The sequence below is a fragment of the Oryza brachyantha genome, chromosome 5, assembly GCF_000231095.2.
Source record: "Oryza brachyantha chromosome 5, ObraRS2, whole genome shotgun sequence".
In the NCBI taxonomy this organism is placed as follows: domain Eukaryota; kingdom Viridiplantae; phylum Streptophyta; class Magnoliopsida; order Poales; family Poaceae; genus Oryza; species Oryza brachyantha.
In genome coordinates this window covers 11,661,007-11,675,267 of record NC_023167.2, presented here as the reverse complement: position 1 = coordinate 11,675,267, position 14,261 = coordinate 11,661,007, and the positions used below count along the sequence as shown (strand labels likewise).

The 14,261-nt window shown below is 40.6% G+C and overlaps 1 protein-coding gene across 1 annotated transcript; it reads right to left on the bottom strand.

Annotated features, from left to right (window-relative positions):
* Window positions 1–2,359: 2,359 nt before the first annotated feature.
* On the bottom strand, window positions 2,360–5,118 carry LOC107304190. Its single transcript, XM_015837096.1, has 2 exons — window positions 3,268–5,118; window positions 2,360–2,707 (listed from the first exon to the last, which is right to left on the bottom strand). Exons 1-2 carry the CDS (start codon window positions 5,116–5,118, stop codon window positions 2,360–2,362), a joined length of 2,199 nt encoding a protein of 732 aa, XP_015692582.1.
* Between the last annotated feature and the right edge of the window lie 9,143 nt (window positions 5,119–14,261).

Genomic DNA, 14,261 nt, shown 5'->3' with positions numbered 1-14,261 from the left:
GATGTTATTTTACTAAGTTAAATATTAACCACCACCTATTAACAGGTGGATGAACACGTAATAAGGTGTCGGGTAGAGGGCTGAAGGTGATGTGTCACGCGATATATATATATATACCCCTATTATAAAAGCCAATAGTGATTGCGTCGTCGGTCGGCCGTTCGATTAAAAAATCTTACCTGTGCTCAAAAAGTTATACGGAGAATACTTTGTCGTCCAATGGTCAAGCTGCTACACCGGGAGCCGTTCGGTTCCTGGTTCGATTACCAGCTATAGCACGTTTTTGAGTTCTTTTCTACTCTCACGGGGGTTAATTTTCATCTCTCTTTTGGTCGGCTCACGGGCCCTGGTTAATTTCTTTTTTTTTTCGATTTTTGCGCCTGTTAATTTCCTTTATTTTTCGCACGCTAGCCAGCGTTGGCTCGCGAGGCTGGGGTTAATTTCCTTCTTCCCCTTGTTTTGTGTTGTACACTTTTGACTACACACGAAGCAATTTATTTTTATTTTCTAAAATCTATAGTAGAAATAGAAACAACGAAAATATAAACGCAAAAGCACTATGATTTTATTTTTACTAGACGTGAAATTTAGGCAATTAGCCTGATCTTTTTCTCGCGTGGGCGTGAGGACGAAACAGTTTAAGTGCAACAGAAACCACCGCATCACAATGGGTCGGGTTTAGAGCGGGTTCTGTAAAAACCCACCCATCACAAAATCCGTGACTTTAAGGTAAACCCATATCCGTAAAATTTTATGGGTGCAAAGCTAAACCCGTACCCATACCCGTTGGGTACCCGAAACCCAATGGGTACCCACCGGTGAAACCATATCAAACAAAAAACATCTTAATCGAAACATCACCATGAGTATATTACAGTTTCTTAATATTTAATTATATGGAATAAGCAAATAAACATAGTCAATTGATTAATATAGCAACAAGAAAATAAAAAAGGTATAATAGTAAGCAAGTAAAACTAAGCTTGACGAATTCTAACATTCAGTTATCCAATCATATCAACGCAAACGAACAATGCCTCAACAATTTCTAATGCTTCCGGCTTATAATACTGGACAATAAGCAACTTCATGTCGAATATTTAAATGTGTCGCTAGATTTTTAGGGCCCCAATGAATACCAACGGGTTAAATCTAAAACCCGTACCCAACCCATAGCCTCACGGGTACCCATACCCACAAACCCATGGATACAAATCTTCACCCATACCCACACCCATTGGATACAAAACCCATTGAGACCCGGACTCATGGGTCCAATTGCCATCCCTACACACCACCAAGCCAAGGAAATTCGTCTCGTCGTGATGTCGCTGACGCCAGCTGCCGGTTCAGGTAAGGAACACTGCGCCGGCAGTGATCGGGATCGAATTCGAAAAAAGATCGAGTTGTCCTCTTGAGCGCCATGCTAATGCTAGCTAGGCATCGATCGCTTCGTGGTCAGGGGTAGGTTAGAGTCCTTCACCAGCCTTCTCCAATGATTATTTCCCTGCTGTTTTTTTTTGTTTAAAGTAGTTGTGGAATTAATTACCTAATAATTTGTTTCTATGTTATACCTCTTTGTTGGGGATTTCAGCTGGATTTCATATTACTGCCCGGTGCACTCCTCTGCCTAGATCCCTAAACATGAATACACTATCTGGTTGCAACGCAGGACATTTGAACAGCTGTTATTTGATTTCTCTGTAAGTGAAATACATTAATGTACGTACGTGATCTTTGTTTTGCTGATTTACAATAAGGCATAAAACAATGGATTTTTTTATTTTTTTGTGCCTTTTAATATTTATATTTTAAAATAATCCGTCCAAAAATTTATTTTCAGAACTGCACCATTTACTCAAGCCAAGTAGACTGACGTGACAAAAAAAATACTACAACGGCAAACAGATTGTGGCGTGATATATGCCACTGTCATACCAATAAAGATGGCATGGCCAAATAATGTAGATCGTAGAGATTGGTTTGTTTTTTTAAAAGTAATTGTTAAAAGCTACAAGAAATGAGAAAATTATACTTACATGTCATATTGGATGGAGTGCGTGGGAGTAGCATGATGAGGATATCACTGTTTGAGATACACACGACATTTCTCAAGTTGTTATGCAGTACGGGACGATTGAATTTACAATGAAATAGAATATTAAGAATATATGAGAGGTTGTGTCACCGTGTTTTGGACTATGTGCCTTATATCGTGTTGGGGTTTCATAAGAACACATCGAGGGGTCCTTGACCGACCCTTTACATTCAATAGTCTTATAGTCATCGTGGTGTTAGGCCGGGTTAGGTTTTGCTGCCATCACGGTTTTGCTGCTAGTTTGACTTGCTTGCAGAGACCCTAAACCGCGGTAGTCCTGCGCGTAGCACGATGAGCGCCGTCGAGCTCGAAGAGAACCATTATCGTGCTGTACCTGATAGTGTGGTGGCCTGGACCAAGGACGATTTCTCCGGTTGCAAGTCTTTCCACGAGTTCGAACTGCTCGGCGGAGACGTCTCCGAGCTGATGATGCGCCATGAGCAGCCAAACGAAGGTGAGCAGCTCCCCTCCCATGCTCAGCTGCCTGGCGTGCTCCTGTGCTGGGGACTTGCCGGCCGCGTAGATAAGCAGCCTCACCCATATATCCACCATCAGCTGCAATGCTGCACCGATGTCCTGCCCGTCCTCCAACATCCTCCCTGCGGTTCCCTGGAATTAATAACCAAAGATATATGTAAGTCACGGATTAATTTGTACTATTACTGTCTTCATCCATTCTGATTAATAAGACACCCGTTCAGGGCCATGAAAATGTGATATTTATTACATAGACGCCATGATTGTGATTGTAGTTACGACAGTAAAAACAGTGCCTCTAAACTATTTAATCATGATAACTATTATAGCCCTGATTTCAGTACAACTTTTATTTTTCTTTTAGATCAATGGATTACTAAAATCAAGACTCGGATCTAGTACAACTCCGTGTTAATTAACTTATCCATAATTACATAATTATTAAACGATTAGACACATTCTAAATATAACCAGTCTAAAAATTTAAGAGTTTTTTAGTGGTCAAAACTTAAACGGTAAGCAAATGTTGATTGATACTGCCTCTAACTTTATTTGTTTGACGTTAGACGTCATACTCATCCATTTGTAAACGTAGGTAATATTCGGAAACAAGGGAGTATAAAGAAAGAATTGAGTATAAAGCTCACTGGCCACACCTATTCCACATCATTAAGCTGCAGGAAGATCCTCACCTTTAGATCATGACGTGGAGTCTCTACTCTCTTGAAAAACGATTCCAGAAACTGCTCCTTGGTAGAGAGATCTTCACCCGGGGTGAATTTAAAAATTGTCTCCAGCATAGAATATACACCGGCGCTGCTTCTAACAGGCAACATTGAAGGCTGCAGAACTAGAAGGAAGAACATGTAGTCAGATATCACCTTGCATGTTTGTACGAGAATCTGCATCTTGTCATCCAAGTCAAAGTCTGAGTTTCTCTCCAGCATGGACAGGAACAACTCTGTGAAGCCATGCATTGTCAACAAAACCAACTCGAAGTGGCCAGTTAGCACCGAATACAATTCAGGAGACACATTTAATGGACGACGCAGCTTGCCCTGATAGATTGCTTGGTGTATGCTCTCCTTCATGAAGGTGGTGACTTTTTCTTGCCTGGTATGACGAAGTTTGCTCCATAGCTCCTTAGCACCAACCATGCTTATCATCTTGCCTACCCTCGACTTGTCATCAACCAGCCTGAAATACCTCACAACATTGTACTGCCTCACAGAGTTTGACCACCATGTTCTCTCCAGTTGGGTCCTCCCAAACATAGACCAGGTTGCCCGGCTGAGCGAACTGCATCTTCTTCTACCTTGAGCTTCTATGGATGACCATGCTCTCGGTGAAAGCATGGAGGTGGCAATGGAGCATGCCTCCAAGAAAAAAGCTCCTGTGAATAACGTATATGTTATTGCAATATCAATAGCAACGGTTGAGCTGTAATACCTCTGCTTGGCACCGGTCATCAGGATGAAGACCACAAAAGCAACAACTGTGAAGGCGAGGGAGACAGAACGAAGGATGGTGCCGTTCCTCGTCTGAATCACCCTAGTTTTCGTGTAGAGCTCATCATACATCATGCTAAGCTCGACCTCCACTGTCTTGAAAGCTACCTCTGCATCTTGGGAGACTTTGTGCCTAGAGAGGATATCTTTGATGTCAAAACCTTTTCTTCCTACGAATATCTTCCGAAGAGTCGGCATGAAGCGAAGAGCACCTTTTACAAGTGATGAATATTCCAACACCATTTGATGCTTTCCATCTAAATTGCTTCCATCCTTTTCTTGATTTCCATCACCAATAAATTGGCCGGCATCTCTATTGCTTCCTTCATGTTTATTTCGTCCATTTCCATCTTCAATGTTTCCGTCTCCTCCTTGATGTTGCCCATGACTATCTTCATTGCTTTCCTCTTCTTCTTGACGTCGTCTATCACTATCTATGTTGATATCCTCCTCTTCTGTGTTGATGGAATTCTTTAGACTTTTTTGGCTAGCGCACTTGAGTGCCCATATCCTCTCCCCGTACTTGATGACCCCAGCAAAAAACAATAAGGCTGCAGGGATCACAAGTCGATTATGTGCTACTGAATTCCATAGCACAAATAGAACTAAGCATACTTGGACTAGCATATTCAGCAAGTGCCTTGACCATAGCTCATTGTCCTCAATGGAAAATGCAGTCACGGTGTCTTGCCCTCCTAGGTGTACAAGAAGGAATGGAGCCCACAAGGGTGTGAGATCATGATGGCTTTGGCTAGGGAAAAGAAGGTTTTTGCCAAGGCGTGCTTGGTAATATGTATGGCTATCTGTAGTGGTAGGTAGATGCCGTGAGAGGTAGCCCAGTGCATACACAGCGATGAAGTCCGCGGATAGGTAAGTCAACCATAACAAGATCCTAAGCATCACACGGTTGCTACGGCGCCTATGGCCACCAAAGAAGAAGAGGATTAATTGCAAGGCAAAGCTTAGGAGCAACAATATCTGGATTTCCCAATCCTTAAGTTGTTGCACAATGATCTTGGTAGAAGATTGTTCCATGCCTCCTCAACACTCTGTTGGTTTGAATCCCTGCGAATTAATCAGGTTTCATTTCAATTAGTGTGCCATGTGTGTGTTCGAGCTAACATGTAACTGTGTTGGTATGTATATACAACTATGTCATGCATGTGAGTTGAAAATCTTAATTAGTCCATTTCGATGTACTTTAATCCAATTATACTACCTCCATTAGCTTGTTGGTTGATTTATTAGTTACTGCTGACATAACTAAGGGAGGAAATAAATTACACCATCATCTTCTCTAACAAGAATTAAAGATATAAAATAATAAAACATAATATTACTGTGATCGGTGGTAACAACTTAGAATACAAATAGGATACGCCTTCGAGCTTTACCAGTGCAGGTATGAAAGGAAAGGGGAGAGACAGAGGGAATGCCTAAAGTCTCAACAAATATTCCTAACATCTAAGGAGAGCTAGATTGAAGGGGTTCATAGTTCTATCCTATACTTAGTTGACATGCAGGAGATACACTATGCCAGTCGCACTCCCTCATCCCCAAGTCACAACAATGGCAATTGTGTGTGAGGGATATGATGACCATCCTGGCTAGGGGCTTGTGGGCACAAATGAGGTGCATTGATCCTGGTGTGATGACATGAGGGACAGGGGGCATGTAACACACCCCACCCCACCCACCATCCATTCTTCATCACCATTGTATCCTTTGTGATAGCATTGTAACTCCTATGCTGTTTTGCCATCACAAATGGTGGTGTAACAAACTCATTGATCATGGCACCGTCCTAGTTTTGGCACACATCTCGGATTTTGGTAAAAGTTCTTATTTTTCCCTTTCAATTTAGATATATTTGAAAACTCTGGTCAAAAAAATTTATAGGAATACATAATGCCCAAAATTTTGGTTACCCCTCTACTGAATAATGTGAACCCTCTGAAGGAGTAATCATAAAAAAAGTTCCTTGATGTGAAACTAGCACAACATATATTTCTTAATGAGCACAGTCATCGGGCCCCATATAGCAGGGTAGGTTGGCTTACTCATAGCCATCGTACTCAATCTCCCACACCCTTAGTTAGGCTAGACCGAGCCACTGAATTCTGCGATGCCCATGAATCCCCTCAAAAAGGCAAGACCACAAACACATATAGATGTAGGAAGAGGCACAATACCACCGACGGATTAAACCGTAGCACCTCCCATGCCATGAATTATTCCTCAGTTCCATCATTTGTTACCTGCCCATGAAAATTCTTTGACGCCACACCCGTTCCATGTAGGGGTACGTAGAAGAGTGAAATGGAGAGAAAGGTGGTGGAGCATGTGGTACATCATCCCTGGAGGAATCAACAAGGAGTGGTCTCAACCTCGGGAACAGTAGCAACAGTTCACCTGTGTCTGTTCATAGCTTGGGCTCCTCTTCCCATCCAAGTACACATGGAAGTTCAAATATATAGTTATCGACTTAGAACGCAGAAACCAAAGAGGTGGTTCAACTTCCATATGCATGAGCATACGAAGAAAACACTAATAACAGACCCCTCATATGGCCTAGTTTATTTTCAAAAAATTGGCACCTATGAGGCATTTTCTGCTTTTTCAACCCTTCCATGCGGAGCTAAAATAAAAAACAAGACCGATATCCCTTTATATGTGTTGGTTTATTTAAAAAAATGCATATATTATTTGTACTATTTTTTAAATAAACTGACACCTATAAAGGGGATGAAAGTTCTAGTTTGTTTATAAGACCCGAGACCTATGATGATGAGCCAAGTCAGATGACCTGACGTGCTCTGAGCAATCTAGCATCCTTATCTCTTCCATCACTCCCTCCAACTTTTTACTCCTCTCTCTGTCTCTCTCTCCCTCTCTCTCATCTATCCCAATAGGGATAATGGTGGCAGGCAGCATCCCCTTCACGATGGGCCCTCCGTAGCGGACGACCACTCCTCGGCAGCAACCTCATAGAGGGCATTCAGCGTCTTTGCTGGTTGTCCCACGTCTCCCCCAGCTTGCACCTCCCCTCACCGACAGAACCATTGGCAGTGGTCAGTCTCCCCTAGGTGGTAGCCTCATTGAGGGTGCTCACTACCTCCCTTGTCCCGCCGATTGTTGCGAGATGTTTTTCTTTTTGGCTTGCCTTTCCCAATCAGCTCTAGTTCTGAATTCCGGCACTGTTGAGCCCCCTCATTAGTATCGCATCAGTGGTGTTGATTTCGAATCTAACACCAATGAGGGTTTAGGACCGGCAATAGAACTCCTTTTTGTAGTAGTGAGAGCACAATGAAGAACATGGAGGTATTAGCTCTATTGAGTTGTGCATATCTACATCTGTGCATCTACCTTGTAGTGCACCAACTCATTTTACTCATTCTATATACTTTATTCGTCATTCTTCAAGTCCAATGACTAAAATCATATTCGTAAGGTTGGATGGCTAGGACGGACTACACCTCCTTACGTAGACTTTTATATATTAGAGAATTTCTAAATTAGAAGTTATGTTACCAATTATGGAGTTAGAACTAAGGTATACACTTTCTATATATTAGGGATAATTACGGTAATCATAAGACCAATTCAGTTGCATACCCAAATCGCCAAGTCACTAGAGATAATCTATGATAAATAGAAATGAGTATTGGGTTTTTGAAAGATTTTGTAGGTACTATCTTTTTATGTGAAATAAGTAAATTACTTGATTTGTCAAATGATGCATCACGATAAAATATTTTTTAATCATTGAAAGATATGTGCACATCCTAATCATAGTGAATGGGAAACACAACTAATGGAAACATCACTAGTAATTTAACTTCACTGAAAATTGTCATATATTATTTTAAACTATAAAGAACTTAATATTTAATTTAAATATCTTTTCATGTAATAAAAGAAGACACGGCGAAAATTGTTTTAAACTCATAAAAGATTTAGACATTGAATAATGTGTTATTTGAGAGTTGCATAGTTGTTTGGTTTATTTGATATATACAAACATCAACAACTTTTCATTTGTCATAGGAAAATGGAAAGTTATATGGGATACAACTCATGTTTGTATAAAGTAACTTTTCTTAAATTTAGTTTTACATAGTTTAAATTTAATCTAATATCACATCAAGTAATAAATTTTTTGATTGAAATTATCCTTGCACTGTGTGAACTTAATATTGTAGTGATTCTGAAATTAGTGTATTAATTTGCAGTTGCAATGTTTCTGAAATTTATATGTAAACTTGGCCATGCAAGTTGTAGAATTATCGTCCAAACTTCTATTATGTGCCAACCTAAATAATTATGTAAATCTACGATAGTCACTACTAGCCGGTGATTTGGTGCTATTTTGTCAGAGTTTATTTAAATTCAGATTAACAAATCCTCAATCAAAAAACAATTTTGAGTGGTTGGTTTATATGATTACATTTGAAATAAATTATGATATCTTATTTGCATTCCTAAATTGAGTCGTAGTTTTTAGCACGGGTATAGCACTAACGTTCTCATATATCCTTTATGTATGATGAATTTTATGGTGCAAACTTTGTTCAGGTTGTACTTTGATTTATAATGAATTATATATCATTTATTTATGGCTAACATTTTCGAATTGAATAGAAATCTCTTGTGTGTTTGAGCACCTATTTTTTGAGCATGCTCAGTGCGTCACCGCTAACGAGCCACCGTGTACTTATGTTATTGAAACTCATTATTTTGAACTAATATGTGCATTATTCTAAAAGATCTGAATGAAAAATATTGACGGAATTTTCCAGACACTACTACACATCATAGAAATTTAGCTGAGTATAGCGGTTGACCATTGACCATTGATCATGCTTGTCCCTTTTAGATTGTTAGGGTAGGGTGCAGGAGGGGTTGCACACTTGTTGGTCCCACAATGTCATCATATCAATGTCATTATAGTGACTGATACGTACGTCACGCTCTCCTACAACCCCACATGCCATTAGCCATTATGACACAGTCATTACGATAAAGCACTTATGCAAATTTGTATACAAAAATATAGTGCTATGCTATGATGCTCTCTACTGATAGTATAAATAAATCTGAACCATTAATATAATCTTATTAGATGGTTCGGGTCTATTTCTGTTACCATCTCATTTGATTGCAGTATAAACAAGAAGTGGCATAATGGTCTAAAAAATATGGGACATATGGGTAAAATCTTATATTTTTCCTCTTTGAGAGGATGTGTCGTCAAGTATGTGTTATTAACTGATATGATCTGATAAACGGATAAAACCTCATATAAAGAAATCCTAAATACCAACATTACCCCTATTCCTATAAACCAACTATCAGATCTATTTTAGTGATAATATTATACTACTAGTACAAACTACTGTAATATTTCTCAAAAATATAATGTCAAAATAAATAAACGAAGGGAGAGCGTGGGCTAAAGTATGAAAGGAAAATTCCAAGGTCGCTGAATAAGGGATACTGAAGGAATACCTGCAAACATGAACAAGGGAGCATATAACGTCAGCTCGGTTGGAGGGATCTAGCCCTCCTTAATTTATTTGTACGTCGATCTACTGCTCTGGAACAATGCATATATATATATATATATATATATATATACTAGTTACTACAGTGTGGTGTACTCCTCCGGGAATATGTGTGGCAAAGCATTAAGGCAAGTTAGCCTTTATTCCTTTCTTGCACTCTTAGTCCAAGAGCCAATTAATTCTTTATCCGCAAGACGTCGTAATTAATCTGGTTAATCATGGATACTCTTAGGTGTCCTTTCTTGGCCCATCTCATTGAGGTTTCGTGCAGGTGTCATGCACATTAATTAGATGATTCATCAGCACAACACAATATGTTGGCATGAAACTATGAGTAGAGAGAGCAAATTCGTTTCATGAGCATGAAACGTTTGGACACCGTTACCAAGTCATCGATAACACACTGAAACTCCCATTGAGAGGCTTGAGGTGTTTCATGCAATCAAACCATGTCTACGTGCAATCAAACTTTTGGTACTAATTAAATGCTTTATTTAGCTTTAGAAATGGTACAATGAAATGTTGCACTGTGAGTAATTGTTTCATACAATGTTTCATCGAGTTAGCTGTTTTGGAAACTGTGTAGTGAAACTAGGCATTATGCATAACATCAATTAGAGATGGGTAATTGTTGGATTCATAATTGATCTTGAACCTTTCCAGTGTCCGGGCTGCAAACAAATAAAAGATGCTAGCTGCTTCTTGCACATCACTGCTCGGCGTAAGAATATATGCACATTGCTTGAGGACAAAGTCATGCTGGCACACTATGCTCTTTTATCGGCTCAAGGAAAAGGAAAAGATGTTCCATCATCGCCTCCCTTTTGCATATCTACTGTGGTGTATTTGTGTGCGTTGCATGACTGGATACTTAAAAACAGCCTGTCCGTGTGTTAAATATGACTGGTTACTAAAGATAAACGAGAGAAAGGTAGTATATGAATTCAACCTTCAATTAGTAGTATCGGATCCAACATATAGTTTCTATGGAGTTACTTGCTCTTTTGCTCTTTTTATAATGTAAGACACCTTTTTAGCTTTGAGTAGATTTATATAGATGTTAATACGTATATATATATGAAAATTAGTGTGTATATATATATATAAACTATATACATCGATGATGAATCTAAGCAAGAATAAAAAGTTTAATAATGTAAAACAAAGTAAGTACATAAGAAGTCCAATTCACCTATCCCGGAAAAATACGAAGGCGAATCCCTAGTTTATTTATAGCAAATTAACCAAGCAATAGAAAAGGAAATTATATTACACAATGACAAATAGCACTAGCAAGTTCTGTTTTAGCTACACAAATAGAAGGAAAAAACCAAAAATGTTCGGACCAGCCTGGACTATAATAACAGCTATTTCGGTGGGTTTTATATTTGAATTTGGGCCAATAGGGATTGTCTCATTTTCCCATCCCGTTCTCTTTCGACAAGATCAAACTTCATTCTACAGATATATATATATATATATCACCTAGCTGATAATGCGCCATGAGACGTACTCTTGCATCACCAGTAGTAAGTACTCCGGCGCCTCCACGCCCGTCGCCATTGCACCGCGGCAGAAACCACCAAGCCCAGGGAATTCGTGAGGTTCAGGTCAAGAACACTGCACTGGCAGTGATATGGATCGAATGCGAAAAAAGAGTTCTCCTCACGTATGCGCTACAGGGCAAAAAAGCTGCTCCAAACCACAACCCCTTGCTCATATATATACTCGTGTATTTTTTGGGTTAGGAATATTCACTTATCCGTGGTGCTCCGCTGTCGTCTGCCTCCTCTTGAGCGCCATGCTAGCTAGGCATCGATCGCTTCACCAGCCTTCCCCAATGCTTATTTCCCTGGTGCTTTTTGTTTAAAGTAGCTGTGGAATTACCTAATTTGTTTCTATCACTGCTATAGAACCGGTCCTCTGTGACGGGTCTAAACCCATATTTGTAACGGACAATGGACATCATCTTTAACGGGTCAAAAGTAAAACCCGTCACCGAGATGCTCATAGTCCGTCATAGATAACTCATCTGTAACGGGCATATATTATATATGGCCCTTCACGGATGATTAAATACATTAAAAAATATGATTAAAACTCATCTTTCACGGGCTAAAATTATAGACCATCACGGATGAGTCATGGATGACTCATCCACGATGGACACTTATTACGACCCTTCAAGGATAATGAAATACACAACAGAAAAATAATTTGATTTACACACACATATATATGAAACCACCCACACTATTGCACTACACATATATATCCACTGCACTGCACATATAGTCTTTTTTTTTTGCAATAACACATATATGTCCATTGCATTGCACTAAGGAAAAGTTAATAATATTCCTTTATGCAGCACTAAACTTAGAGTAAGATATTCAGGTATCCTAAATAAATTAAATCTCAGAAAAAGGACTAAAACTAGAGGACTCCTACTATATGGAAAAAACTAGAGCAACGGGATAATAAAATAGGATGGATCTAGGTCGCTCACTAGAGATATCCATGTTATGGGAGGGGGAAAGCTCTAGCAGTTGTCATCGCTGGTAGCCACTGCTTCTGCTTTCCCATGGGATGTTTCTGCTGATGTCCTCCCGTTCTTCTTCTGCTTGGCGATGCTGGTGCGGGTGGGGCGGCGCATGAATGGGTAGAGGCGTGTGCACAAGTGAGCGGTGTGCTTGTGCAAGGGCGGCGTACTGGTAGTGTGTGCATGATATTTAAAGTTGAAACCAGTTTGAGATTAAGCAAACCCTAAAGCTAGAACTCTTTCATGTCACATCTTTGATGGGCCATAGTTACGGCCCGTCACGAATGACGGGTATTAATTTTGGCCCTTCACGAATGACTCATTTCATCTTTGACTGGCCATAGTTATGGCCCTTCGTGGATGAGTGTCATTGGTGACAGACACTGATTTTGGCCCTTCACGGATAAGTCGTGTCGGGCGTAAATTTTGACCCGACACAGATGATATGTCACTAGTGACGAGCCAAACCGAATAAAGTCATTTACAACGGGCCTTATTTTGGCTTGTCATAGATGAGTGTGGGTGTGATGGGTTGTTAGATTCCGTCACGGATGACCCATCAAATTTGCTAGATTCTATAGTAGTGTATGTTATATGAGTTTTACTCCGGTCATTTCTTTTGTACTGCGAGCTACTAAAATTCTCACACTCAACTCACGACCAAGGTAGTACTGAAACCCTGATTGTTGGTGATGACAAATCGAATGGTCACAATTGTATGGTACCTCGAGGTATCAGCTTGGTCGTGAGGTGAATAGCGTGAGTGAGGATATTAGTACCTCACGGTACAAAAGACAGGACCGGAGCAAAGCTCATGTTATACCTCTTTGTTGGGGATTTCAGCTGGATTTCATATCGTTGCCGGGTGGACTCCTCTACCTAGATCCCTAAACATGAATACACTATCTGGTTGCAATGCAGGACATTTGAACAGTTGTTATTTTGATTTCTCTGTAAGTGGACTAAATGCACGTGATCCTAATTTGTTTTGCTGATTTACAATATGGCATAAAACAATGGATTTCTTTGTGCCTTTTAATATTTATATTTCTAAATAATCCGGCCAAAAATTTATTTTCAAAACTACCCCATTTACTCAAGCCAGCTAGACTGACATGACAAAAAACATTACAACAGCAACATATTATGGCGTGTTATATAACATTGTCACACCAATCATGATGGCATGGCCTAATAATGCAGATTGTAGAAATTGGTTTATTTTTAAAAGTAAATGTTAAAAGCTACAAGAAATAAAAAAAATCACACTTACATGTTACTCCCTCCATCCCGTTATGTTTGTCGTTTCCGACAGCCTTGTGAAAATTAAGGAAGCTATAAAATGACTTTTTTGCCCCTGTGCCTTCTCCTCGTCAACACAGAAATCCCTAACACCCGAAGAAACGCTGAAAATGCTGGCTGTCGGGACTCACCCCCAAGACACCGGTGAGGCCCTCCTCTTGGTCCAAGCACCCCGGAGGAAGGAGATATCACATCGGCTTCGTCATTGGAAGAAAACGACAGTGCCGCCATCGGCGACATCCCAATTGACCGGAGCCGCCGGCACCCTCCCCCAACACTGCTGCGGCGCCAGTGGCTGTCCTCTTAAGCCGGTAAACGCCTTCGCTACCACCCGTACTCACCGGAGCCATCACTGCCCCTCCTTCTTGCTAGAGCTGCCGGCAGCTGCGCCATTCTCTTGAGCCACCGACTCTCTCCCTCGATGCTGCTGCAGCGTCAGCGGCGTTCTTTCAAGCCCCGACATCCCCATGACACCGACGATGGATGGCAGGGTGGTTAGGCAGCGGAAATTCGTCACGCCATGGAAGAAGATGGCACACGAAGGCATCAACGGCGGCAGATCGTCGGCTAATGTCACGGCATGATTCCCCCAGTAGCCTCATCCTCAAGTGGTGGAGACATACACGCAGCAGGCTAGCGATGGCAGTCGTAGCCACAACCATGTACAAGACTGCCTCCACCGTTCCGCCGCCTTGGCCATGCGATCCGGTGTAGCTTTGTCTTCGATGACTCTCTCCCCAAGGTTTGTCTTCTATCAGTACACTATGTCT

Excerpts from the sequence above, each read along its gene's own strand:
- LOC107304190 (XM_015837096.1), bottom strand. The coding sequence starts at position 5,118 with ATGGAACAATCTTCTACCAAGATCATTGTGCAACAACTTAAGGATTGG. Across the intron at positions 2,708-3,267 it reads CTCCACGTCATGATCTAAAG|GGAACCGCAGGGAGGATGTT; the intron begins GTGAGGATCTTC and ends TATTAATTCCAG.